The following is a 27,182-nucleotide window of genomic DNA, read 5'->3' as shown; positions in this document are numbered from 1 at the left end:
TTGTTCTTGTCAGAGGTGGGGCTGAAATTGTTGGAGGGTATAGGTATAGGAATACTGACGCACACTTACTGAATACATAATAGTAGATCATTGTGTCTACAATAGGAAAATTTGTACAAAGGAATACAGTTGTGCTCAAATGTTTACATACCCCGGCAGAATTTTAGCTTTCTTGATAACGCCAAAACTTTTTCTCCACTCATGTTTAGTATTCATATACAGTTGTGCTCAAAGGTTTACATACCCCAACATAATTTTTGCATTCTTAGCCTTTTTTCAGAGAATATGAATAACACAAAAACTTTTTTCCATTCATGGCTAGTGGTTGGGTGAAGCGATTTATTGTCAAACTACTGTGTTTTCTCTTTTTAAAGCATAATGACAACCCAAAACAACCAAATGACCCTGATCAAACATTTACATACCCCATTTCTTAATGCCGTGTATTGCCTCCTATACCATCAATGACAACTTAAAGTCTTTTTCAGTAGTTGTGGATGAGGTTCTTTATTTTCTCAGATGGTAAAGCTGCCCACTCTTCTTAGCAAAAAGCTTCCAGTTCCTGAAAATTCCTGGGCTGTCCAGCACTCTTGAGGTCTCCCTAGATTGGCTCAATGATAGGAGTCAGGAGACAGAGATGGCCTTTCCAGAACCTTCACTCTGACCTGCTGTGGCCAATGACAGGTCAAATTGACCTTGTGTTTTGGATCATTGTCATGTTGGAATGTCCAAGTACGTCCAATGCACAGCATATGGTCTGATGAGTGCAAACTTGTCTCCAGTATTTGCTGAAAACATGCTGCATTCATCTTTCCTTCAACTTTGACCAAGTTTTCTGAGCCTTTGTAGCTCACACATCACCAAAATATCAGCGATCCACCTCCTTGCTTTACATTAGGAATTATGTTCCTTTCATCTAAGGCCTTGTTGACCTCTCTCCAAATGTAATGTTTATGGTTGTGGCCAAAAATTTCAATTTTGGTCTTACCACTCCAAATTACCTTGTTCAGAAGTTTTGAGGCTTGTCTCTTTGCTGTTTTGCATATTGTAGGTGAGATACTTTGTGGCCTTTGCGCAGTAATGGCTTTCTTCTGGTGACTCGACCATGCAGCCCATTTTTCTTCAAGTGCCTACTTATTGTGCATTTTGAAACAGCCACACTGCTAGTTTTCAGAGAGTCCTGTATTTCAGCTCATGTTTTTTGTGGGTTTTTCTTTGCATCCCGAACAATTTTCCTGGCAGTTGTGGACAACATTTTTGCTGGTCTGCCTGACCGTGGTTTTGTTTTTTCAGAACCCCTAATTTTTCATTTGTTAATCACAGTTTTAATGCTGGTGACTGGCATTATCATTTCCTTGGATATCTTTTTGTATCCCTTTCCAGTTTTATACAGTTCAACTACCTTTTCCTGTAGATCCGCTGACAATTCTTTTGCATTCCCCATGACTAACAATCCGTTAACATCAGTGGCTGGATAAAAAATGCAAGAGTCTGTCTGGATCCCAGAAACTCACTCAGCTTTATGCACACATACAGATTACAAGCAAACAGGTCACAGGTGAGGATGTTACCTTTAGTAGCCATTCAAACCCATTTGTGTTAACTTCTGTGCATGTTATCAGGCCAAAATCACCACGGTATGTGAACTTTTGATCAGTGTCATTTGAATGTTTTGGGTTGTCATTATGATTTAAAAAGAGAAAACACAGTAGTTTGATGATAATTGGCTTCACCCAACCAATAACCATGAGTGGAGAAAAGGTTTTGGTGTTATCATTCATATTTTCAGAAAAACATGCAAGAAAGCTAAAATTCTGCTGGGGTATGTAAACTTTTCAGCACAACTGTATCTGTGCCAGCATGTGGAATGTTGTTTGTAGAGCTTGTGGGGAGTAAACATAGCATTCTTCAAAGAGACTCTTGTAAGCAGTAGAGTAAACCTGGGGCTACATTGGAGCCCTTCATGGTCCTGCATGTTTCTACATAATATATGCCGCTAAATAGGAAGAAGTTTTCATGAAGGACCAATTTAAGAAGGTCAAGGCAGAACTGGAATGAGTTGTTGTCTATATTAGTTTAGGATAACATGATAGAAATGGCTTCAAGTCTGTTGTCATGAAAAATACGAGGGGCGATCCAAAAGTAATGATTATCAATACTAAACACAATGAATATAGTCAAAAAATAAATTTATTTTTCTACATAGTCTCCAAACAAGTCTATACATTTAGTCCATCTCTTTTCTAAACTTAGAATTCCCTTCGAAAAAATTATTGATCTTGACCCTCTCTTCGATCTGCCAATACAACTTCTTCAACTTTTTTCACGTTTTCTTCATTGAGGGACGTGGATGGGCGTCCTTCACGATGGTTATTTTCCGTCGATGTTCTTCCCAGCTTAAATTCCTTGGCCCAGCGTGCAACTGTGGAATATGGAGGAGAAGAGTCCCCCAATGTTTCCACCAAGTCACTGTGTATGTCTTTGGTAGTCATTTTTTTCAAGCAGAGGTATTTGATGACAGCTCTGAGCTCGTTTTTTTCCATTTTGATGTTCACTCCTCGGCAGTTCATATTCAAATGAATGTAGCTCCCGGGAATCGTGGTCTATTTAAGCAATTTTTTTTTCCTGGACTAGTGGGTACCTAAGAGAGAAGAAAACATTTTATTTAAATTTTTGTGTGCAATAGAAATAATCGATTATCATTACTTTTGGATCGCCCCTCGTAGATGTGTAAGGACTAGTGTTGAGCATTCCGATACCGCAAGTATCGGGTATCGGCCGATACTTGCGGTATCGGAATTCCGATACCGAGATCCGATACTTTTGTGGTATCGGTTATCGGTATCGGATCAATAGGGATGTGTAAAATAAAGAATTAAAATAAAAAATATTGATATGCTCACCTCTCCGGCGGCCCCTGGACATCACGCTGGTAACCGGCCAGCTTCTTTGTTTAAAATGAGCGCGTTTAGGGCCTGCGAATGACGTTGCGGCTTCTGATTGGTCGCGTGCCGCTCATGTGACCGCCACGCGACCAATCAGAAGCCGCGACGTCATTCGCAGGTCCTAAATTCCTAGAATTAGGAATTTAGTGAATGAGAATGACGTCGCGGCTTCTGATTGGTCGCGTGGCGGTCACATGAGCGGCACGCGACCAATCAGAAGCCGCGACGTCATTCGCAGGTCCTAAACGCGCTCATTTTAAACAAAGAAGCCGGCCGGTTACCAGCGTGAAGTCCAGGGGCCGCCGGAGAGGTGAGCATATCAATATTTTTTATTTTAATTCTTTATTTTACACCTCACTATGGATCCCAGGGCCTGAAGGAGAGTTTCCTCTCCTTCAGACCCTGGGAACCATCAGGATACATTCCGATACTTGATGTCCCATTGACTTGTATTGGTATCGGATATTGGTATCGGCGGTATCCGATATTTTTCGGGTATCGGCCGATACTATCCGATACCAATACTTTCAAGTATCGGACGGTATCGCTCAACACTAGTAAGGACTAATGTTGAGCGATACCGTCCGATACGGTATCGGAAGGTATCGGCCGATACCCGAAAAGTATCGGATATCGCCGATACCGATACCCGATACCAATACAAGTCAATGGGACACCAAGTATCGGAAGGTATCCTGATGGTTCCCAGGGTCTGAAGGAGAGGAAACTCTCCTTCAGGCCCTGGGATCCATATTAATGTGTAAAATAAAGAAGCAAAATAAAAAATATTGATATACTTACCTCTCCGGAGGCCCCTGGACATCACCGCTGGTAACCGGCAGCCTTCTTTGCTTAAAATGAGCGCGTTTAGGGCCTTCCATGACGTCACGGCTTCTAATTGGTCGCGTGCCGCTCATGTGACCGCCACGCAACCAATCACAAGCCGTGACGTCATTCTCAGGTCCAAAATTCCTAGAATGAGGAGTTTAGGGCCTGAGAATGACGTCGCGGCTTGTGATTGGTCGCGTGGCGGTCACATGAGCGGCACGCGACCAATCAGAAGCCGTGACATCATGGAAGGCCCTAAACGCGCTCATTTTAAGCAAAGAAGGCTGCCGGTTACCAGCGGTGATGTCCAGGGGCCTCCGGAGAGGTGAGCATATCAATATTTTTTATTTTAATTCTTTATTTTACACATTAATATGGATCCGATACCGATTCCCGATACCACAAAAGTATCGGAACTCGGTATCGGAATTCCGATAACGCAAGTATCGGCCGATACCCGATACTTGCGGTATCGGAATGCTCAACACTAGTAAGGACTGTTCACATTGTGGGTTACTGAAAGGCTCTCAGGGGATTATTGTTAGTTCTCAGATGATATGGAGAAAATGACCTGCATCCAGTAGAAAAGAGCGTTTATTTTTTGTGAGTGAGGTGAGAACCTTTTCTAAGTAAATTGACAGAGGTTTCAAAATGGAGTCGGTAGGGGACACTATGGGGCAGCCAAGTAGATTTGTGAGTGACTTGTGTGTCTTAAATAGAATGTAGAATACTTGAGTCATTTGTTAATAGAAAGATTTTGGTGTAGGGAAAATACCTAAGTTTTGTTGGTGGAGCTGTTTTTTGACATCGTTAGCTATCAGATTATTCAGGGTATAGGTAGCATGATTGGTGTGTGGTGGGTTGAATGCGCTGGGGTTACATAATCTGATAGAAGGAATGGAGAGCTCCAGAAAAGAGGGGCCCCCTGGTTGAGACACTCTATTAGCGGAGGTTTCGTTCAACATACCAAAGTGAGTCTCACTTAGGAGATGGACAGAGAAGATTAAACCCTTCTGCAGGACCGTCAATTCTGCAGGGGAGAGAGTGCCTCACAGCAGAGCTTAATTCAGATCAAAACAGTTCAACTCTGCGGTACTATGTCCTCTATGTTGGTGTTTGTCTCTGAAATCTAAAAAGTTAATGAAGAGCAAGCATTCCCCTCTCTATTCTGTGCTGTCTATAGGATAAAACACAGCAGCTCATACACTCCCACCAGCTCTTAGTGGATTGCAAATTACAAGTCATAATCGCATGATATACTGTTTTTCCACAATTAGAGGACAGATACCTTATTCTGAAAATGTACTTGAAAACAGTTAACCTTTAATCCTACAAGCGACCTCTACTCTTCATCAAGCAGAACAATACATTTATAACTGTATTTGCATTTCAATGTTTCTTTATTTTGTATGCATTTTTGTTTTACTATAAATAATTTTTTGTAGGTGGAAAGAATAATGAAACTTTCCCTTCATGAAGTAATGAATCACTCTATTAAAGCATACACCAAATCTCCGAGGAAAGAATGGGTTCTTCACTGGCCAGGGCAAGTTGTTTTAGCATCAAGTATGGTGCACTGGACCACTGAGGTTTCAAAGGTAATTTGTGTTCATATATTGTTTTTTTTTTGTAAATGGTTTAAGAATGCTTTATCACTTTTATATAAATGGTTTGTGTGTCTTAATAACATCATTTAGTAGCCCATTTTTTGCAAATGTTCAATAAATCATGCCTAACAGTTCATTTGAATTTTGTGTTATGGCTAATGTTGAGCATTCCGATACTGCAAATATCGGGTATCGGACGATATTTGCGGTATCGGAATTCCGATACTTTCAGTATATCGGATACCGGAATCGGAAGTTCCCATAATTCAAACAGCCAGAATTCAGCCAATGAGGAATGATTAGAAGTGTGGGCACATCCTGTTCTACATGGTAGGCATGTAACTACTGGCATGGCTGTGATTGGCTGCTGAAATGATGTCATGATGCAAAAGTCGCTACCGCCATTTTGGGTTCACTCTGCTGTGAATTCAGTTAGGGACAGGACGCTGTGTTCTGGCTGAGGGCCAGTTTAGAGAGAGCGATTTGCTTCATTGTGCTTTACCAAGGCTAATTTAGCAACCGCTGTGTGAGAACCTTGTTTTTGCCTTGCAGTGCTGTTCACAGGTGTCTGCAAGGTTTCGGTGTGAGAGCAGCTCACTCTGTAGCCTGGTCTGCAGACACCACTGGTTGTAGTCAGATCAGGATGCATCACTGCCTCATACCGTTCCATTGTCCGTTTTTCAATTAGTGCAGCTTGCTGCACATTTGTTCAAATTTATCCTATTAGTGGCTTCCCATCCGTATACAGCTAGATTGTCGGAAAACACTATAGGATTGCATAGAGGAGCTTGGGCTAAACCTCTATGCCTTTAATGTCTCCTCCACCACCCCCAATACATCCTACATTATTCTTAGTTGTTTTCCTTCATGTAGAATTAACCTACATGGAAAAAAAGGGTTTATTTTAATTCCGATATTTTTGTCCCATTGACTTGCATTGGTATCGGGTATCGGCGATATCCGATATGTTTTGAATATCGGCCGATACAATCCGATACCGATACTTATGGATATCGGAAGGTATCGCTCAAAACTAGTTATGGCTCCAAACAAGATGTGAATTACATGTGTCTATATTACAGTACCTAAAGAAGTGTATTATGCCCTAACTGTACATTTGTGAACAACAAGCAAAGCACACTATGAAAAATATCTCTTAAAATTAAATGTTTAATAAACATGTTTGGACATAAATGAATGCATATGTTTAATACAGGTAAACACAAGACACAAAAATCTGAAAAAGAAAACTTGGCAGGATAAAAAAATACAAAATTGCAAACAATGCCCATGACATGATTAAGCCATTAAATGACAAAAATCAGACTAAACTGTAAATATTTAGAACTTGGACTTGCCTGTCCGCACCTTGTTGGTGCTTATATGACTGTAATTTGGGCTAAAAAGGACAGTTTTATTCTCTGTTTAATGTGTGCAAAAAGAGGCTTTAATCTACTGTAGACTAGAAATGCTCTCCCTTTGAGAAATCGGTGAATAACTCGCGAAACGCACGTTGGGGCCTCTCTATCCAGTCCGGTGCCTCCTAACAGCTGTGCTTTATTCATGGTAAGCTATGTCCTAATTTGTTTAAAATACATTGCCACTTGGCCTCTTGGATTCGGCAAATGGTCTAAATATTGCATTTAATATAGGGCTTCTTCCACTGTTATACTGGTGATATATTACTTGGCTCTTGCTGTTAGTTGGCACCATTGGTTTGTTCCGTCTGCTATGCACTTTACTGTTTTGTATTATGTATTATATATTTAAACAATAAAATTATTATTATTAGTATTATTTATTTATAATGATCTTTTTAACCGCAATACTCCTCTTTCTCCTCGAATTAATGCTATACATGGAGTTTGTTTCTTCCCCTTTGGGATTCTTTGCACAATTGGGTTATAAAATGAGGCCTAGTACCTGCACCAGAGTATTTGGCCAAATGATTTCGATTATGAATTGAGGCCTGGTGCCTGCAAGACAATATTAGCCCAAACGATTTTGATTAGGAAATATGACCTCTTCAGTCCTAACTGCAACACAGTATTAGCCCAAAGGATTTTGATTATGAAATGGGGCCTAATGCCTGCTGTTAGGGCTAGCGGAACACACCGAGTAAATATAGATGTTTTATTTTTATAGATGCGTTCGCAGCCTGGGCTCCACTGTGCAGGAGAACCTGCTGCTAGCAAACAGCGGCACTATATGGCGGTATGAAATAGCTCTGTTATTTCACAGAGTAGCCGTGAAAGCAAAGCACTGCGCCCTGTTAGACTTCACAGAGGCACAGGCTAACCACCCAACTGAGAGCAGTCAGTGGTCATGCATGCCCACAAAACTCCTCGCCGGAGGTGCCAACATTCTAGGGGCTTATTTCAGCCAGGTCCCTGAATACACACAAACACAATCTTCTCGCCGGAGGTGCCAGCATTCTAGGGGCTTATTTCAGCCGGGTCCCTGAACACAATCTTACATGACCACACTGGCGCAAAGCACATAACTTAGAAAGATACTAGCGCATGGCCGTGCGGCCATGTGAGCTTTAAATAGTTGCAGCAAGTACATGACCTTCCTAGAAGGACCAATGAGTGGCTGCCACAGAGCCTGAGCACCTACAGGACCTTCCTGAAGGACCAATGGATTTAGCTGCAGTATCTGAACATGTGACCCTCGATCTCCACTGAGAGATCTTATTCTGGGCATGCTCAGAACGATAAAAGCAGGACTTAGTCCTAGAAGCGTCTGCTCGCCGCTGCCCAGCACTGGCTTCAATGGCAGAAGCAGGAAAAGCAGCAGTAACTCTTTGTACAGAGTCAGACTGAGCAAGATGCTGGGACTGACGTCTCCGCTGAGCAGGCTCCACTGTGGCAGGAGAAGAATGGGTGACCGCAGTGGAGATGGCTAGAAATTCCCCCTGTACAGAGGCGGGAACTCGACCCCTAACATTACCCCCCTCCTAGGTCCCCCCTCCTTGGGCCTTGCTACGCTCGAAGGCGGCAATGAGCTGCGGAGTCTGAATGTGCTCAGCAGGCTGACAGGACCTATCTTCAGGACTGTAACCCTTCCAGTCCACCAAATAAAATTTTTTGCCACGTACCACCTTGCACCCCAAAAAAGCGTTCACCTCGTAATCGTCCGTAGACGAACCCGATGTCCAGGCAGATGACTCAGAAAACCGGGACATGTATACGGGCTTAAGGAGGGACACATGAAAGGTGTCGGTGATACCAAGGCGTGGAGGAAGGGCTAGATGGTAGACCACAGGGTTAACCTGTTCGAGGACCTTGAAGGGACCCAAGTAGTGAGGTGCAAACTTAGTGGACTCAACACGCAGCCTGATGTTACAGATAACGGATAGACTCAACCCCGGGGAGGCTCAGCAACAGGCAAGAGATCAATCGGACAGTCATAGGGGCGATGGGGCGGAAGGGTCTCCGCCGCCTTTTTGGAGAACACGTCTGCATAGGACCAATATTTCTTGGAGAGAGGGGATAGATCTGCGGGTACCTCTGTAGTAGCAACCTGAATGCACTCCCTCTGACACCTACCCCCACAAGATTCACCCTATCCCAAAATTCTGCCTGAGGACCACTCGATATGAGGAGAGTGGTACCATAGCCAAGGTATCCCCAACAGGACCTCATCAATTCCCTCAGGAATGACGAGCAGAGATATAATCTCCTGATGGGATGGCGACATGGACAGAGTAAAAGGGATGGTCTGGTGTGTTATCTGTGAGGGCAATGTCGACCTATTCACCACTTGTACAGTTACTGGTTGAGCTAGCATTACCAGGGGTATTGCGTGACGTTGGGCGAAGGCAGAAGACATAAAATTGCCCTCTGCCCCAGAATCCACGCAGAGCTCTACCGAGTGGGAGGATGAACCTATAGTAATTGTCTCCTTACTGGAATATTTGGAGGCAAACGTCGCCATGTCTAGTGTACCTCCACCTACTACCACTAGACTCTGACATTTCCTTGACCACTGGTGACATCTGGTGGCAAAATGCCCTGACTGCTGGCAAACATGACAGACCTTGAGTGCACAAGTGGTCCGGGACTTAGATCCCGCTCGTGACACTTCCATGGACTCATGTGACTCAGGGACTAGAATTGGGGATTCCAGAAGTTTGGCGAAGGTGGGAGCCAGCCGAAACCTCTGCCTACACTGGGCTCGCTCTAACCTCCACTCATTAAAACAGAGGTCAATACGAGTGGAGACAGCTATTAACTCCTCCAGTGTGGCAGGAATCTCCCTAGTGGCCAGAGCGTCCTTCACGGGGTCAGCCAGCCCCCTCCAAAACATGGGGATAAGGGCTTTATCCGACCACTCCAGCTCAGATGCTAGGGTATGGAAGTGGACGGAAAAATGGCTGACCAAGGAGAAACCCTGAGTTAATGCCAGCAGTTGGAGTGCCATTTCATGGATGACTCGAGGTCCTAAAAAGACCTGTTTCAGAGTGCTCAGGAACAACGGAACACTCTGCACAATAAGATCGCCACGCTCTAACAGCGGCATAGCCCATTCCAGCGCCCTGTCCAACAAGAGAGACACAATAAATCCCACCTTTGCCCGCTCTGTGGGAAAACGTGCAGCCAGGAGCTTGAGCTAAATAGAGCACTGACTCATGAATCCCCTATAAGATTTACTACCTCCAGAAAATTTTTCTGGTAGCGGGAGGCGAGATAATGTCGGAACAGGGGTGGCAGTGGACACGGTTGCTGCAGCCACGCTAGCAGCCTGTACAGCAACTGCGGTAACATCCACAGCTGAGGTTGTGCTCTCGAGAGCCGCCAACCTACCCTCCAGCTGCGGTATATACCGCAAGGATTGCTGAATGTCCGCAATTTACTAGCCAGACCCTGGCGCTAGTATTCTGTTAGGGCTAGCGGAACACCGAGTAAATATAGATGTTTTATTGTTATAGATGCATTCGCAGCCCGGGGTCCACCGTGCAGGAGAACCTGCTTCTAGCAAACAGCGGCCCTATATGGCGGTATGAAATAGCTCTGTTATTTCACAGAGTAGCCGTGAAAGCAAAGCACTGCACCCTGTTAGACTTCACAGAGGCACAGGCTAACCACCCAACTGAGAGCAGTCAGTGGTCATGCATGCACACAAAACTCCTCGCCGGAGGTGCCTGCATTCTAGGGGCTTATTTCAGCCAGGTCCCTGAATACACACAAACACAATCTCCTCATCGGAGGTGCCAGCATTCTAGGGGCTTATTTCAGCTGGGTCCATGAACACAATCTTACATGACCACACTGGCGCAAAGCACATACATGACCTTCCTAGAAGGACCAATGAGAGGCTGCCACAGAGCCTGAGCACCTACAGGACCTTCCTGAAGGACCAATGGATTTAGCTGCAGTATCTGAACATGTGACCCTCGATCTCCACTGAGAGATCTTATTCTGGACATGCTCAGAATGAGAAAAGCAGGACTTAGTCCTAGAAGCATCTGCTCGCCGCTGCCCAGCATTGGCTTCAATGGCAGAAGCAGGAAAAGCAGCAGTAACTCTTTGTACAGAGTCAGACTGAGCAAGACGCTTTGACTGATGTTTCCGCTGAGCAGGCTCCACTGTGGCAGGAGAAGAATGGGAGACCGCAGTGGAGATGGCCTGAGATTACCCCTGTGCAGAGGCGGGAACTCAACCCCTAACACCTGCACACCAATATTAACCTAAATGATTATGATTAGTAAATGTGACGTCGTTTCCTAAGTCCTGACTACAACACAGTATTATCCCAAATGATTTTGATTATGAAATGAGGCCTGGGTCTTGCACCCAAATATTAGCCCAAAGGATTTAGATCATGAAGTGGGGTCTGGTGCCTGCACCACAATTTTGGCCCAAATGATTTTGATTAGGAAATATGACCCCTCAGTCCTAACTGCGGCACTGTAGTAGCCCAAACAATGTTGATTATGAAATGGGGCCTGATACCTGCACCCCAATATTAACTCAAATGATTTTGCATGATTTGCACCATGTCCATACTGTGTTAGCCCAGGATATGCAAAATGACATTCTGCACCAGGGCTTGTTGCTGCTGCCACAGTCACTGCAACCTCTGCAGAGTGGAATTTCACCATGTTAGAACATTGCAAATCAAATGGTTAACCGGTAAGGCCAAAACACCTCTGTAGCGATGCAAGTCGATGACCTGTGGGGTGCAATCAGTGAAAGTGAGTACACAGCGGCCATCAACTTTCTGAAACCATCTGTTTCCACCAGATACAAGGGCAGCATTTCCATGGCCAACAGACTGGAGATGGTGATGTTCAAGCTCTTAGCTTTGGGATGTGTAGGGGGAAACCATCTTTTCCGTGACCACAACTGCTGGACCGAGGACTGGCTGCTGTGAGGATTGTACTGTGTGTAATGTTACGGTGGATAAAGAGGAGGAGAAGCCACTTGATGCAGTGCTTGCCATCCACTGGAGAGCATGCTCTTTCTGGCCCTCATCTACAAGACGTACCACTGTGCGGTTGCCAAAGAAAGGGCGTGACGTAGCCCATACAGTAACAGATGTTGTTATCGGTCTTTGGTTAGGACAAAACGGTGCTTGTTCAGTTGAACTTTCACTAATATTAACACCTAACCCAAGTACACGTCGAACACTAATCCTATTCCCCTTTCACCATGACCTCGCTTTTTCCATTTATGTTGTATGTACCCTTCTCCTCTTGTAACCTGCTGTTTCACAACCTTAGGCCCACACCTGTCAGTCACCTGTCACTAAATGAACAATTATTATTCATTTTCTAATATAGTGGGCCTGAACCACATTATTATACCTAAAAAATTGAAGTAGAAATCTGACCTTCTGATTTCTCACTAAAACAAAGTTTCATCACAAACAAATTGGTTGAGCAAAATGGGCCTCCTGTCTTAACCCCAATATTAGACCTAATGATTTTTAGTGGAAATCTGGCTTTTGATATGTCACTGAAACACAGTTATATCACAAACGATTTGGAAAAGCATATTGGGCCTCCTGGCTGCACCCCAATATTAGGCCTAATGATTCTTAAGTGGAATTCTGCCCTACTGCTTTGTCACTGAAATCCAGTTTTATCACAAATTATTTGGAATAGCAAATGGGGCCTCCTGAGATTGCAACACAGATTTTGTACATTCTAGTTAGATGCTGGAAGATCGACTTCACAAAAGGCAGGATACTATCTAGCTAACTGACAAGTGCATTTGCAGCACTATTACGAGTGGCTTCTCTGCACTGTTACAATGAGACAATGGAGCCAGCAAAACAGTATGCTCAATTTTTATATGGCCAGAGACATGTGACTTTGGCAACCAATCACAAAAGATCTTGTCATGACAATGTGAATGGTTTCGGCACCGTGATTGGCTGCCGAAATGTACACTCATTAAGTTATTAAATAAAAAAATTAAAAATTACACCCCGCAGCTCCTCTGACCTAGACATTCCCCCTCATCAAACTTGTCACCTCATCCCTCCCTCTCGTTTTACAGCAACACTATCCTAACCAAAGTAATAGCAAAAGCATTAGTGGAAACAGGGTGATTGACCAAACTGAATTTTGCTGACTCTGAGTAAAAATGCTTGAGAAACCGAACAAGAATCTGAATGTGTACGTCAGGGGTGTCAAACTGCATTCCTCGAGGGCCTCAAACCATGCGTGTTTTCAAGATTTCCTTAGCATTGCACAAGGTGCTGGAATCATTCTCTGCAGGTGATTAAATTATCACCTGTGCAATGCAAGGAAATCCTGAAAACATGACCTGTTTGCAACCCTCGAGGAATGCAGTTTGACACCCCTGGTGTACGTTCATGCTGAATTTGAGATTGGTGAAAGATTTCCCAACAAGTTTGCTCTTCTCTAGCAAGGATATCATTCTTTGCCTTTGAGATTGAATCCAGAACAATGGAAAAGTATGCCTATTTAGGGGGGAACGGTGTGACTCTGCTACCAGTGAGACTATTGCACAGTGAGAAAATGAAATTAATTAACCGACAAATCAATGGGCATTTCCAGCATATACACATGTGGTCAAAATTGTTGGTACCCCTTGTTTAATGACAGAAAAATCCACAAAGGCCTATTTCATTTGTTTTTTTGTTGTTTTTTTTTTAATTCTGTGGAAGCAATGATTGAAAAGCAATGTCTGACTTTCATTTGGTCATTTTCTAGTTTTTTAGTTATTATTACTTTTGTCAGATTTAAATTATTTCTGTGACTATTGTGGGTTTTTCTGTCATTAAACGTGGGGCACCAACAATTTTGGCCATGTGTGTATGTAACATAGACCTGGATGCATCACCAGCACAATTCCGACACAGAGGGGAAAATCCTATCTAGCATAGTGGGACAACGTTAACACCTAGGTAGAATCTTGTTGTTTTTCTCCTGACCACTGAAAGTAATAGGTAATTCGTGGGAAAGCATGAATGTTTTTTGCAAATCCTCCTCTGAACTTGACTACCCAATTCCTTCTCCCAAGCCCTAGCTTGCTGGTGTCCCTTTGTGTTGCTTGGTATGTACAAGATAAAAGTTCAGTATAAGAACCTACCTGAGTGATTAAGGTTTCAAATGGAGTTCATTCTATATAACTAGAAAAGCTACTTTGAATATTCAATAGATAACCCAAAAATGATAAACACACTATTAACTTTATTCTAAGGAAACCAATATAACAAAACAAGGTAAAGGAAACTGTTGTGATTTCCGCTCTTGGGCTCCCTCCGGTGGTTGTAAGTGGCACTTTTGTGAGTTCTGCTCTTGGGCTCCCTCCTGTGGTTTCAAGTGGTATGGCTGCTCCTTGGAGTTAGCTGTCATCAGCTGCTTTCACTGATCGTCTTTTCGGCTCGACTATTTTTGCCTGGCTCTTTCTTCAGCCAGTGCCACTTGTAAATGGTTCCTGGTTGGATTCACATCTCTTTGGATTTCCCTGTTATCCTGACCAGTTCAGCTAAGCTAAGTTCTTGCTTGCTCTTTTCTGTTCACAGATTGTGGACTTATCCGTTCTGTGCTTTCTATGTTTGTCCAGCGTTATCAGTATGAATTAATTCTGTCTTGCTGGAAGCTCTGGGAAGCAGATTTACTCTCCACACCTTTAGTCAGGTGTGGAGATTTTTAGTAAACTCTGCGTGGATTTTTGTAGTTTTTAATACTGACCGCACAGTATTCTATCCTGTCCTATCTATCTAGCTAGACTGGCCTCCTGTGCTACATCCTGGTTTCATTCTGTGTATGTCTTTTCCCTCTCCACTCACAGTCATTACTTGTGGAGGGCTAATCTATCCTTTGGGGATTTTCTCTGAGGAAAGATAGTTTTCCTGCTTCTATCTTTAGGGGTAGTTAGCTCTTAGGCGGTGACGAGGTGCCAAGGGAGAGTTAGGAGCATTCCACGGCTACTTCTAGTGTTGTGTTGAGCTTAGGGACTGCGGTCAGTACAGTTACCACTTCCTTCAGAGCTCGCTCCATGTTGCTCCTAAACCGTACAAGTGGCCAAAAATGAATTAAATGCATCTCAAAAGAAGGAAAAGAAAGTTCTGAACCATTTTTTTTTCTGTGCTCTGGTTTGTCTCTTTTTTCCTCTTGATATCTGGGTGGTTCAGGATATATGCTCTGGCATGGATGTTCAGAGTTTGTTTTCTCGTGTGGATGAACTTGCTGCAAGAGTACAGAGTATCCAAGATTATGTTGTCCTGACTCTGGCTTTAGAGCCTAGAATTCCTACTCCTGATTTGTTTTTTGGGGACAGATCCAAGTTTTTGAACTTTAAAAATAACTGCAAATTGTTTTTTGCTTTGAAACCCCGTTCTTCTGGTGATCCCATTCAGCAAGTTAAAATCATCATATCCTTGCTGAGTGGTGACCCTCAAGACTGGGCTTTTTCTCTTGAAACAGGGGATCCGGCATTATTGAATGTAGACGCATTTTTTCAAGCGCTCGGATTATTGTATGACGAACCTAATTCTGTGGATCATGCAGATAAAACCCTGTTGGCCTTGTGTCAAGGTCAGGAGGCGGCAGAACTTTACTGCCAGAAATTTAGAAAGTGGTCTGTGCTCACTAAATGGAATGAGGAGGCTTTGGCTGCTATTTTCAGAAAAGGTCTTTCTGAAGCCCTTAAAGATGTTATGGTGGGCTTTCCTACGCCTGCCGGTTTGAGCGAATCTATGTCTCTAGCCATTCAGATTGATCGGCGTCTGCGCGAGCGCAGAGCTGTGCACCATATGGCAGTGTCCTCTGAGCAGAGTCCTGAACCTATGCAATGGGATAGGATTTTGACTAGAACAGAACAGCAGGAATTCAGACGTCAGAATAGGCTGTGTTTTTACTGTGGTGATTCTGCTCATGTTATCTCTGATTGCCCTAAGCGTACTAAGAGAGTCGCTAGGTCTGTTACCATTAGTACTATACAGCCTAAATTTCTCTTATCTGTGACCCTGATTTGCTCATTGTCGTCCTTTTCTGTCATGGCATTTGTGGATTCAGGCGCTGCCCTGAACTTAATGGACTTGGAATTCGCCAGGCGCTGTGGTTTTTCCTTGCAGCCTTTGCAGAGCCCTATTCCTTTGAGGGGTATTGATGCTACACCCTTGGCCAAGGATAAACCTCAGTACTGGACGCAGATGACTATGTTCATGGCTCCAGCACATCAGGAAGATTGCCTTTTCTGGTGTTGCATAACCTGCATGATGTTGTTGTACTGGGTTTTCCATGGTTACAGGAACATAATCCGTTGCTGGATTGGAAAACTATGTCTGTGACTAGTTGGGGTTGTCAACGGGTACATAAGTATTGAAAGATAGGAGACAAAAAAAGCGCAAATAGGGTCTTATCCCCAGGATTGTTTCTGATCAATTGTGAGAGAACTGCTCACCTGGTGGTACACAGTACAAGCGTGTAGTTTGTCAGCTGCTGCAGATCCACAGGTCGGCGCTGCGACCTCTCAGAACCGTTATAATAGATGAAATGTGGATTACATCCGCGCTGCTGCGACAAATAATAGATCCAGATATACTTGTAAGATGTTCGGGTGGTTTATTCAACGCGTTTCGAAGCTCATGGCTTCTTCTTCAGGAAGTTTCCACACAGAGATATGCATATGCATAGCACAATCACAGTCCCTGTGCGGTGGAAGGGAACTGGACTTGGGCTCATCAAATACATCCTGGAAATCCGACAAAAATTTAGGGACCTCAGAAGAGGGGGAAGAGGAAATTGACATCAAAGGAACGTCACTATGTACCCCTTATAATAGATGAAATGTGGATTACATCCGCGCTGCTGCGGCAAATAATAGATCCAGATATACTTGTAAGATGTTCGGGTGGTTTATTCAACACATTTCGAAGCTCATGGCTTCTTCTTCAGGAAGTTTCCACACAGAGATATGCATATGCATATCTATTATTTGCCGCAGCAGCGTGGATGTAATCCACATTTCATCTATTATAAGGGGTACATAGTGACGTTCCTTTGATGTCAATTTCCTCTTCCCCCTCTTCTGAGGTCCCTAAATTTTTGTCGGATTTCCAGGATGTATTTGATGAGCCCAAGTCCAGTTCCCTTCCACCACACAGGGACTGTGATTGTGCTATTAACTTGATTCCTGGTTGCAAGTTCCCTAAGGGCCGACTTTTCAATCTGTCTGTGCCAGAGCATGCCGCCATGCGGAGTTATGTTAAGGAGTCTTTGGAGAAGGGACATATTCGGCCCTCTTTGTCACCATTGGGAGCGGGTTTCTTTTTTGTTGCAAAGAAGGATGGCTCCTTGAGACCCTGTATTGATTATCGTCTTCTTAATAAGATTACGGTCAAATTCCAATACCCCTTGCCTTTGCTTACTGATTTGTTTGCTCAGATTAAGGGGGCTAGTTGGTTTACTAAGATTGACCTCCGAGGGGCATATAATCTTGTTCGTATTAAACAGGGTGACGAATGGAAAACTGCATTTAATACGCCCGAAGGCCATTTTGAATACCTTGTGAGGCCATTTGGGCTCTCCAATGCTCCATCTGTGTTTCATGCATATTTTCCGCAATTATCTTGATAAATTCATGGTCGTATATTTGGATGATATTTTGATTTTTTCCGATGATTGGGAGTCTCATGTGAAGCAGGTCAGGATGGTGTTCCAGATCCTTCGTGATAATGCTTTGTTTGTGAAGGGGTCTAAGTGCCTATTCGGAGTTCAGAAGGTCTCTTTTTTGGGTTTTATTTTTTCTCCCTCGTCTATAGAAATGGATCCTGTTAAGGTCCAAGCTATTCATGACTGGATTCAACCCACATCTGTGAAGGGCCTTCAAAAATTTTTGGGCTTTGCTAATTTCTATCGCCGTTTCATTGCCAACTTTTCCAGTGTGGTTAAGCCCCTTACTGATTTGACGAAGAGAGGCGCTGATGTGACGAATTGGTCCTCTGCGGCTGTTGAGGCCTTTCAGGAGCTTAAACGCCGATTTACTTTTGCCCCTGTGTTGCGTCAGCCGGATGTTTCTCTTCCTTTTCAGGTTGAGGTCGACGCTTCTGAGATTGGGGCAGGGGCCGTTTTGACTCAGAGGGAATCTGATGGTTCTTTGATGAAACCGTGTGCTTTTTTTTCCAGAAAGTTTTCGCCTGTGGAACGCAATTATGATGTCGGCAATCGGGAGTTGTTGGCTATGAAGTGGGCGTTTGAGGAGTGGCGACATTGGCTTGAGGGAGCTAATCACCGCGCTGTGGTCCTGACCGATCATAAGAATCTGATTTACCTCGAGTCGGCCAAGTGGCTGAATCCTAGACAGGCTCGATGGTCCCTGTTTTTCTCCCGTTTTGATTTTGTGGTCTCGTATCTTCCGGGATCTAAGAATGTTAAGGCTGATGCTCTCTCTAGGAGTTTTTTGCCTGATTCTCCTGGAGTCCTTGAGCCGGTTGGCATTCTTAAGGAAGAGGTGATTCTTTCTGCCATCTCCCCTGATTTGTGGCGGGTACTTCAGGAATTTCAGGCTGATAGGCCTGACCGCTGTCCTGTGGGGAAGCTGTTTGTTCCTGATAGATGGACAAGTAAGGTGATTTCTGAGGTTCATTGTTCAGTGTTGGCTGGTCATCCTGGGATTTTTGGTACCAGAGATTTGGTTGCTAGGTCCTTTTGGTGGCCTTCCTTGTCGCGCGATGTTCGTGCCTTTGTGCAGTCCTGTGGGACTTGCGCCCGAGCCAAGCCTTGCTGTTCCCGCGCTAGTGGGTTGCTTTTGACTTTGCCGGTCCCTGAGAGGCCCTGGACGCATATTTCCATGGATTTTATTTCGGATCTTCCTGTTTCCCAGAAGATGTCTGTTATCTGGGTTGTTTGTGACCGGTTCTCTAAAATGGTCCATCTGGTACCTTTGCCTAAGTTGCCTTCCTCCTCAGATCTGGTTCCATTGTTTTTTCAGCATGTGGCTCGTTTGCATGGCATTCCGGAGAATATTGTGTCTGACAGAGGTTCTCAGTTTGTCTCTAGATTTTGGCGGGCCTTTTGTGCTAGGATGGGCATTGATTTGTCTTTTTCTTCGGCGTTTCATCCTCAGACTAATGGCCAAACTGAGCGAACTAATCAGACCTTGGAGACCTATTTGAGATGTTTTGTGTCTGCTGATCAGGATGATTGGGTGTCTTTCTTGCCGTTGGCCGAGTTTGCCCTTAATAATCGGGCTAGTTCGGCTACTTTGGTTTCACCTTTCTTTTGTAATTTTGGTTTTCATCCTCGCTTTTCTTCTGGGCAGGTTGAGCCTTCTGATTGTCCTGGTGTTGATTCTGTGGTGGACAGGCTGCAGCAGATTTGGACTCATGTGGTGGACAATTTGACGTTGTCTCAGGAAAGGGCTCAACGTTTTGCTAACCGCCGTCGGTGTGTTGGTCCCCGGCTTCGTGTGGGGGATTTGGTTTGGTTGTCTTCTCGTCATGTTCCTATGAAGGTTTCGTCCCCTAAGTTTAAGCCTCGGTTTATTGGTCCTTATAAAATTTCTGAAATTATTAATCCGGTGTCTTTTCATTTGGCTCTTCCAGCCTCTTTTGCCATTCATAATGTTTTCCATAGATCTTTGTTGCGGAGATATGTGGTGCCCGTTGTTCCCTCGGTTGACCCTCCTGCCCCGGTGTTGGTTGAGGGAGAGTTGGAATATGAGGTTGAGAAGATTTTGGATTCTCGTTTTTCGAGGCGGAGGCTTCAGTATCTTGTCAAGTGGAAGGGTTATGGCCAGGAGGATAATTCTTGGGTTGTTGCCTCCGATGTCCATGCCACCGATTTGGTTCGTGCTTTTCACTTGGCTCGTCCTGATCGGCCTGGGGGCTCTGGTGAGGGTTCGGTGACCCCTCCTCAAGGGGGGGGTACTGTTGTGAATTCCGCTCTTGGGCTCCCTCCGGTGGTTGTAAGTGGCACTTTTGTGAGTTCTGCTCTTGGGCTCCCTCCTGTGGTTTCAAGTGGTATGGCTGCTCCTTGGAGTTAGCTGTCATCAGCTGCTTTCACTGATCGTCTTTTCGGCTTGGCTATTTTTGCCTGGCTCTTTCTTCAGCCAGTGCCACTTGTGAATGGTTGGATTCACATCTCTTTGGATTTCCCTGTTATCCTGACCAGTTCAGCTAAGCTAAGTTCTTGCTTGCTCTTTTCTGTTCACAGATTGTGGACTTATCCGTTCTGTGCTTTCTATGTTTGTCCAGCGTTATCAGTATGAATTAATTCTGTCTTGCTGGAAGCTCTAGGAAGCAGATTTACCCTCCACACCTTTAGTCAGGTGTGGAGATTTTTAGTAAACTCTGCGTGGATTTTTGTAGGGTTTTTTACTGACCGCACAGTATTCCATCCTGTCCTATCTATCAAGCTAGACTGGCCTCCTGTGCTCATCCTGGTTGTTATCATCTTGTCTCCCCTTTTCCTCATAGTTTGTAAGCTGGCGAGCAGGGCCCTCATTCCTCCTGGTATCTGTTTTGAACTGTATTTCTGTTATGCTGTAATGTCTATTGTCTGTACAAGTCCCCTCTATAATTTGTAAAGCGCTGCGGAATATGTTGGCGCTATATAAATAAAAATTATTCTTATTATATAAATTATTATTAATATATATCTGTGTATGTCTTTTCCCTCTCCACTCACAGTCATTATTTGTGGGGGGCTAATCTATCCTTTGGGGATTTTTTCTGAGGCAAGATAGTTTTCCTGCTTCTATCTTTAGGGGTAGTTAGTTCTTAGGCGGTGACGAGGTGCCTAGGGAGAGTTAAGAGCATCCCACGGCTACTTCTAGTGTTGTGTTGAGCTTAGGGACTGCGGTCAGTACAGTTACCACTTCCTTCAGAGCTCGCTCCATGTTGCTCCTAAACCACCGTATCATAACAGGAAACATCAGCAAAACAATAATTAAAAAACACACACAATATTAAAAAATAGGAGGCGGAGACATATAAACACCATGAACCATATATGGTCATGTATCAGCAATATATTGAGTAAATAAATTCATTTATAAAGTGCAAGTGCACAAAGGATAAGCATATAAGCATATAAAGATAGGAATTATAATTACCAAAAGTCAATGATAGGCATCAAAGCCACAAATGTGGATCATTAAAAATACTATAAATGAAAATAAATTACTGTCCAAGGTTCATGATGGAGATGTTGCTGCCACCTTTTGCTCCAACTTGCGTTTCACATAAGCTTCATCAGAGATCAATTATACTAGTCCGAGATATAGTATGTGAGAATTTATAAATAACCTAAGCTGGAATATGCCAGACAGGATAGATGCCTATTTGGATAAGAACTACCAAGTTTTGTAAAGGAAGGAAAAAAGCCCAATCGCATGAGAACATGTCTCAATCTAACCCCAGGGGATCTATCTCAGATTAGAAATGTGTCTGCACTTGAAACAGAGAGGAAATCTGGGTTGTAAAACAAATGCATTAATAGACCCAAATTACGTGATATAGATGATGAGATTAAGATGAGATTAAGACTAGCTCCCATGTTTGCAAAAAGTGTTGACTGAGTATTGGTAATTGTTTACTTTGCACATGTATTTTGTGGATCCATTAGGGCACTTTAATTAAATTTTTCAAGAAAAATGTTTTATGAAACGGTTAAATTAAAAATGCATACTAGCATTATGTATATAGAATGACTAAATAAGGCTTTTAAGAAAAAGTAAACCATACCTACAGTAAAATATGGTGGTGGATCTATATCTTGTGGGGCTGAATGCTGTCCCTGAATGCATGTGGGACTGAAGGTCTTAAATGTGTTAAAAGAACAATTACATTGGCTAATTTGCACCTGTAAGAAAACTAGGTTTTACTTAAACAAAATGCAGGATACCCATCCAAAGCACTACATACAAAAGAATGCAAGAATGGTTTAGATGGAAAATAACTGACTCTGTTGACCTCAATCCAAAAGTAAATCTTTTGAGAGAGCTAATATATGTTAATATGAAACTCGGTAAGCATTCAAGAGCTTAAGATAATTGCTGTGGAAGAACAGAAGAAGCTACTAATAGGCAAGTGTAGAATCATAGAATGTTAGAGTTTGAAGGGACCTCCTGGGTCATCTGGTCCAACCCCCTGCTCAAAGCAGGATTCACTAAATCATCTCAGACAGGTGTCTGTCCAGCCTCTGTTTGAAGACTTCCATTGAATGAGAACTCACAACCTCTTGTGGCAGCCTGTTCCACTCATTGATCACCCCAACTGTCAAAACATTTTTTCAAATTTCTAGTCTGTGTCTCCTCAAATTCAGTTTCATCCCATTGCTTCAAGTCTTTCCTTGTGCAGATGCTCCAAACACCTTTGGCAGCTGTCATTAAAGTGAAAGGTTGGAAAGCATATCTTCAATACTGTCCACGACAAATACTAGGTTTCTCAATTTATTTATTTTTTAATTCCTGGCTATAAAATGTTATAATGATACAAAGTTGGCACATATTCAATTAATTTTGAAAATATTGAAGATATTTTTTTTCTTTTTATAACAAACAATTAAGGGTGCCAATATTGTTAACCACAACTGTATGTACACCTCTGACACCTCTAAGATTATGTAAAGGCACACTAGAATATTTTATAAGTCTAATTCCATATGAATTTGACTTGCAGAGCCATATAAAGGCATAATTGCAAGTAATCACATGGATTTTGTGTGGCTTTTAATAGACACAATGTTAGGGCTAGCGGAACGCACCAAATAATAAGATAGATTAAGGTGCGTTCGCAGCCCGGGGTCCACCGTGCAGAGATGGAACCTGCTGCCAAGTAATGACGGACTATATGGTGGTACAATGTGAATACACACACGGGTTAACTTCACCCTGTGTGAAGGAAGCGAACTCTGTTAAGTCACAGGGCCGTGGTACCGCACACAAGAGCGCAAGCAAGGAGTCACCAAGCTCAGTCCTAAGACTTGGGATCTGAGTCTGACTAAACTACTTGAGCTCGACACCGCTAAGGGGGTGTCAGCGTAACCAAAGTAATAATAACAGATGCACGAGAGTGCATGTGGTGCCGCACTGGCGGATGCCACTAACCACCCAGGCTTGGGTCAGGAAAGCGCTGTGAAAGCGCACGGCGCCGCACTGGCGGTCACAGCAATAGACGCTGTATGGTGTGTAACGTGCTGGTAGCTAAGTCAGGCGCTAGATAGCAATCACCCACCTTCCGCGAAGTCATCCAATAGGGAGGGGATTAAACGACTTACACTCACAACACACACACGTTTACAAATATACACTAGCGCATGGCCGTGCGGTCATGCGCAGCTTATATAGCTGCAGCACGTTCAGGACCTTCCAATAAAGGACCAATGGGAACCGCTGCAGCATCTGAGCATGTGACCCTTGATCTCCAATGGGAGATCTCACCCTGGGCATGCTCAGAAGGGAAAAAGCAGGACTTAGATCCCAAAAGCGTCTGCTCGCCACTGCCCAACACTGGCTTCAATGGCAGAAGCAGGCAAAGCAGCAGTAATCCTATGCACAGAGTGAGACTGAGCAAGACGCTGGGAACGACGTCTCCACTGCGGCTGGAGAAGAATGGGAGACCGCAGCAGAGATGGTTCGAGATTTCCCCTGTGCAGAGGCAGGAACTCGACACCTAGCACACTGTGCACAAGACTCCTCATGTACATAAGTCCCTAATGAGGGTGAGATTTAAATGTTTAATAACTTTTCCTGTGTAAAATACATGATGTGGGTCACCACACAAAATCATTCCTACTTTAATAAAGAAAAAGTACAATATTCCACTTAAAATTCTTTACAAAATGAAACTGGGAAAAAAATTGTTTACAGCATATAACAGTATTATCCTGCTCATTTTCCAAATACTCACACTTATTACAATAACCTTATTAAATATTTGCTTATAGACCTACATTAATTAATTAGTAGGTACCAAATATAGATGAGAGTAAAATTAAATCCTACATAAATTTTTCAAAAAAATCCCAATTGTGGATTTATTGTAATTCACAACTACATGGATTTAGAGAAATGTCTACTGGCTGGGCTACATTTTGCCAAGCTATGGAGGGCGATCTAAATGTTGGAAATAAAATACTGATATTTGTTTTACCCATCACCTTCATTTGCCCCTGGGCCCCTCGCTGTTCCCCATCTTTTCCTCATAATATCTTCCTCCTGTTGCCATGAGCCCTAAATCCCAGGATCTTGGCTCTGATGAGGGCTATCCTGGGCATCTTTATTGCTGAAGCTCCCAGTTTAGCATGAAGAGGCCAAAGATTTCAATGCTTGTGGGTGGATAAGAAGAGACAACGAGGACCAGTAAGGGGATGGTGAGAAGTGAGTGTAGGGTCCAGTGAGATGAGCGATAAGATGAGTATTTCACTTTTTTTTACATTTTACATATATAGTATTATGCTCTGGGGTCTCCAGAGCATAATAAGGGACAAATAATAGAGAATAATGGCTCTACAAATCAAATTTTCCACTATCAGGTGGATTTTGAATTTTGACAGATCTGCTCATCTCTAGTACATTTTATAGTATACTACTACATAAGTGATTTCCAAAAAAATAATAATGCCACAAATACTCTCCAAGTACAAAACAGTACACCATACTAAATGGTTATGTTTGCCACTCTAAATTACAATTTAAAAAACATTTTCACTTGCCATCTAGCAATAAAAATAGTGAAATCTGCTCTTTTTTGACCTGACTCCTGTGGAATGACAGTACCACATCATGGAGAGAGCGCCAAACTGTATTTCGAGATGCTTGAACATCATTGACTTTAAGAACAACCGTTAATATTCTGTACATATATTTTAATATATATTTTATTTTTTAGTATTTTTTTTAGAAAAATGTCTTATGATAAATATGACAATTCTAAAAGAAATAATTTATCATATAAAAATATGTATTTCAAATCATCATGAAACAGTGTTTCTTTTTTTTAGACTTGATCTGATCAGGCTGTCTTAATATCAAGTAATTCAATAAATGTGTACTGAACCATGAACATCCATAGCACAGGTTGTCAATTAACATACAACTCAACATACTTATATAAAATTTCCCATAACCTTTGACAAAAAAATATGTTATTAAAGAATAAAAGTTAAAGGTTTCATACAGAGTATGTCTGCAAGTGCAGTTATGCACATCAAAATTCTTTTGGCTGCTAACCTCTGAAAAGGTTATTCAATGGGCTTTTTACCCAGGAGGAACTGAATTGCTATAGTAATGTTGAGTACAGTAAAAATTAAGAACTTTAAATTCCGGCCAAGGGCACACACTAGGTCTATGGCTTATACCTGCGATGGAAATGAAATGTTTTATTTATTTTATGTGTCTGTTAAACAATTTAAAAAACTCATGGAATAAATCATTTAACATTAATAAACAAATAAGCTGACAGAGTCTAGCTGAACAGTTTCTTATGTACATGATATTGGAATAGTTTATTGTACAAATTTCCAAAGGCAACATAGAAGGCTAAACAGATTACCAATTTAATGAATATAGAAACATTCCTGATGTAAGCATAATGAAAAATTAGAACAGGTAAAGTTTGATTAAGGAGTACTTGAAAACTCTCCTAGCATGTACATTTTATATGCTGGAAAGACTCCTCAGGGGACAATAGGCAAAGGATGACACCATAATGAGGAAAGTCCATTATAACTGTGATGATTTACAACTACAGCATTCAAATACAAAATCTACAGAAGAATTGACTGTGCTTTACTTAAAAAAATATTTTTATTGAAACAAAAATAAAAACAGGTAAAATAGCATGATAGAGGGTGATGACATAGAAACATAGAATCTTAGAGTTGGAAGGGACCTCATACTGTCCAACTCCCTGATCAATGCAGAGCAGGATTCATTAAACAATCTCAGACAGATGCCTGTCCAGTCTCTGTTTGAAGACTTCCATTGAAGGAGAACTCATCACCACTATGGCAGCCTGTTCTACTTATTGATCAATGCGAAGACCCAGGAGTCAACGGGTGCAGTAATCCACCGACCGAAACAGCATAGATCATCTCATCAAACGCCAGCTCTCTTTTTACTGTTGGAGTAATACTGCTCAGACAACACAGGGTGAGGGTAAAACAGTGTGGAAATCCTTAATTGAACCACAAAGCAGGAAAATAACACATAGAACAGTCCCAGCAAATCCCCCAAGATGGTGCAAAATTACAGAGCATCACACTTCTGCTGACTCGCCAGGATAAGAGCAGCTGTATCTTTAGAGCTTCCAGGGCCAACTACCTCATCTTTGGCAAGTATAGAGAGTAGATAACGACAAGCTTAGGAAGCTGACAGTACATTGAGGTTCAAGGCCAGGTGATCGGAGGGTGACAACCTGGCTTCTTCGAACATATCCATAGAGCCAGGTGACTAGTGGGTCCCATTCCTCGCTTTCACAAATGTATCCATGGGGCTCAGATTACTGGTGGGTCCAAATCTTGACTACACCAAACATATCCATGGTTCAGTGATGGTCAGTGGAGCAGATCTGTATTCTTTCAGCCTGGGCCTTGGTCCACTAAGCTGGCATCCTGCAGAATGTCAAATCTGTGTCTCTCGTGATGGAGCCATGATCTGGCAGCTATTCTGTAGAGTGTTCCTGGCTGTGGTTCTGCAAAGATGCTCTGGTTCTCTGGATCTCTTGTATGTATTAAATTGCATAGGCAAATATCCTCTTCTTATAGTTAACAACTGTCCTTTGAGCCAGAATTCAGAGGTCAAGAGAAAGATGTGTTGAGGTTAAAGTTGCATTCCCGTGCTGTCGGCAGGCATGTCAAAACGCCGCATGCGGACGCATCTGCATACAACGCATGTCCCTGCATACCCAATGTTAAAGATAGGTATGCAGGATGATGCAGGATGCATGCGGAAGTAGGTGGAGCTTAAGGGAGGATGTACGCAGCCATACGCAGACCAGCCAAACGCAAGTGTGAAACCAGCCTTAGCCTTCTTTTTTGCAAACTAAGCATACCCAGATCCTTTAATCATTCCTCGTAGGACATACTTTGCATTCCACTCACCATACTGGTAGCTCTTCTCTGAACTTGCTCCAGTTTTTCAATGTCTTTTTAAAATCAAGCCTGATCAAGGAGGAGAAGAGGGGGGTAATTACTGCATGTGATCTAGATTCTATGCTTTTCTTCATACATCCTATGACTGTTTATTTTTTTGCTGCTGCATTACACTGTTGACTCTATTAGTATACCCAAGTCTTTTTCACACATGCTGATGCTTAGTTCTATTTGTCCATTCTGTAAATGTAATTTTTGTTTTTCATATCCAGATGTAAAATC

General features: G+C 42.9%; 1 protein-coding gene across 1 annotated transcript in view; it reads left to right on the top strand.

Moving 5' to 3' along the window:
• The window catches only part of LOC138674484 (dynein axonemal heavy chain 3-like), a 3,367,401-nt gene that overhangs the window by 1,136,833 nt on the left and 2,203,386 nt on the right, over positions 1-27,182 (top strand). Inside the window, 1 exon segment of the mRNA XM_069762320.1 lies at positions 5,219-5,371. Within this exon segment, the coding sequence (XP_069618421.1) occupies positions 5,219-5,371 (153 nt within the window).

Source organism: Ranitomeya imitator, chromosome 4 (assembly GCF_032444005.1).
Source record: "Ranitomeya imitator isolate aRanImi1 chromosome 4, aRanImi1.pri, whole genome shotgun sequence".
Classification (NCBI taxonomy): domain Eukaryota; kingdom Metazoa; phylum Chordata; class Amphibia; order Anura; family Dendrobatidae; genus Ranitomeya; species Ranitomeya imitator.
This window is presented reverse-complemented; position numbering and strand designations above follow the sequence as displayed.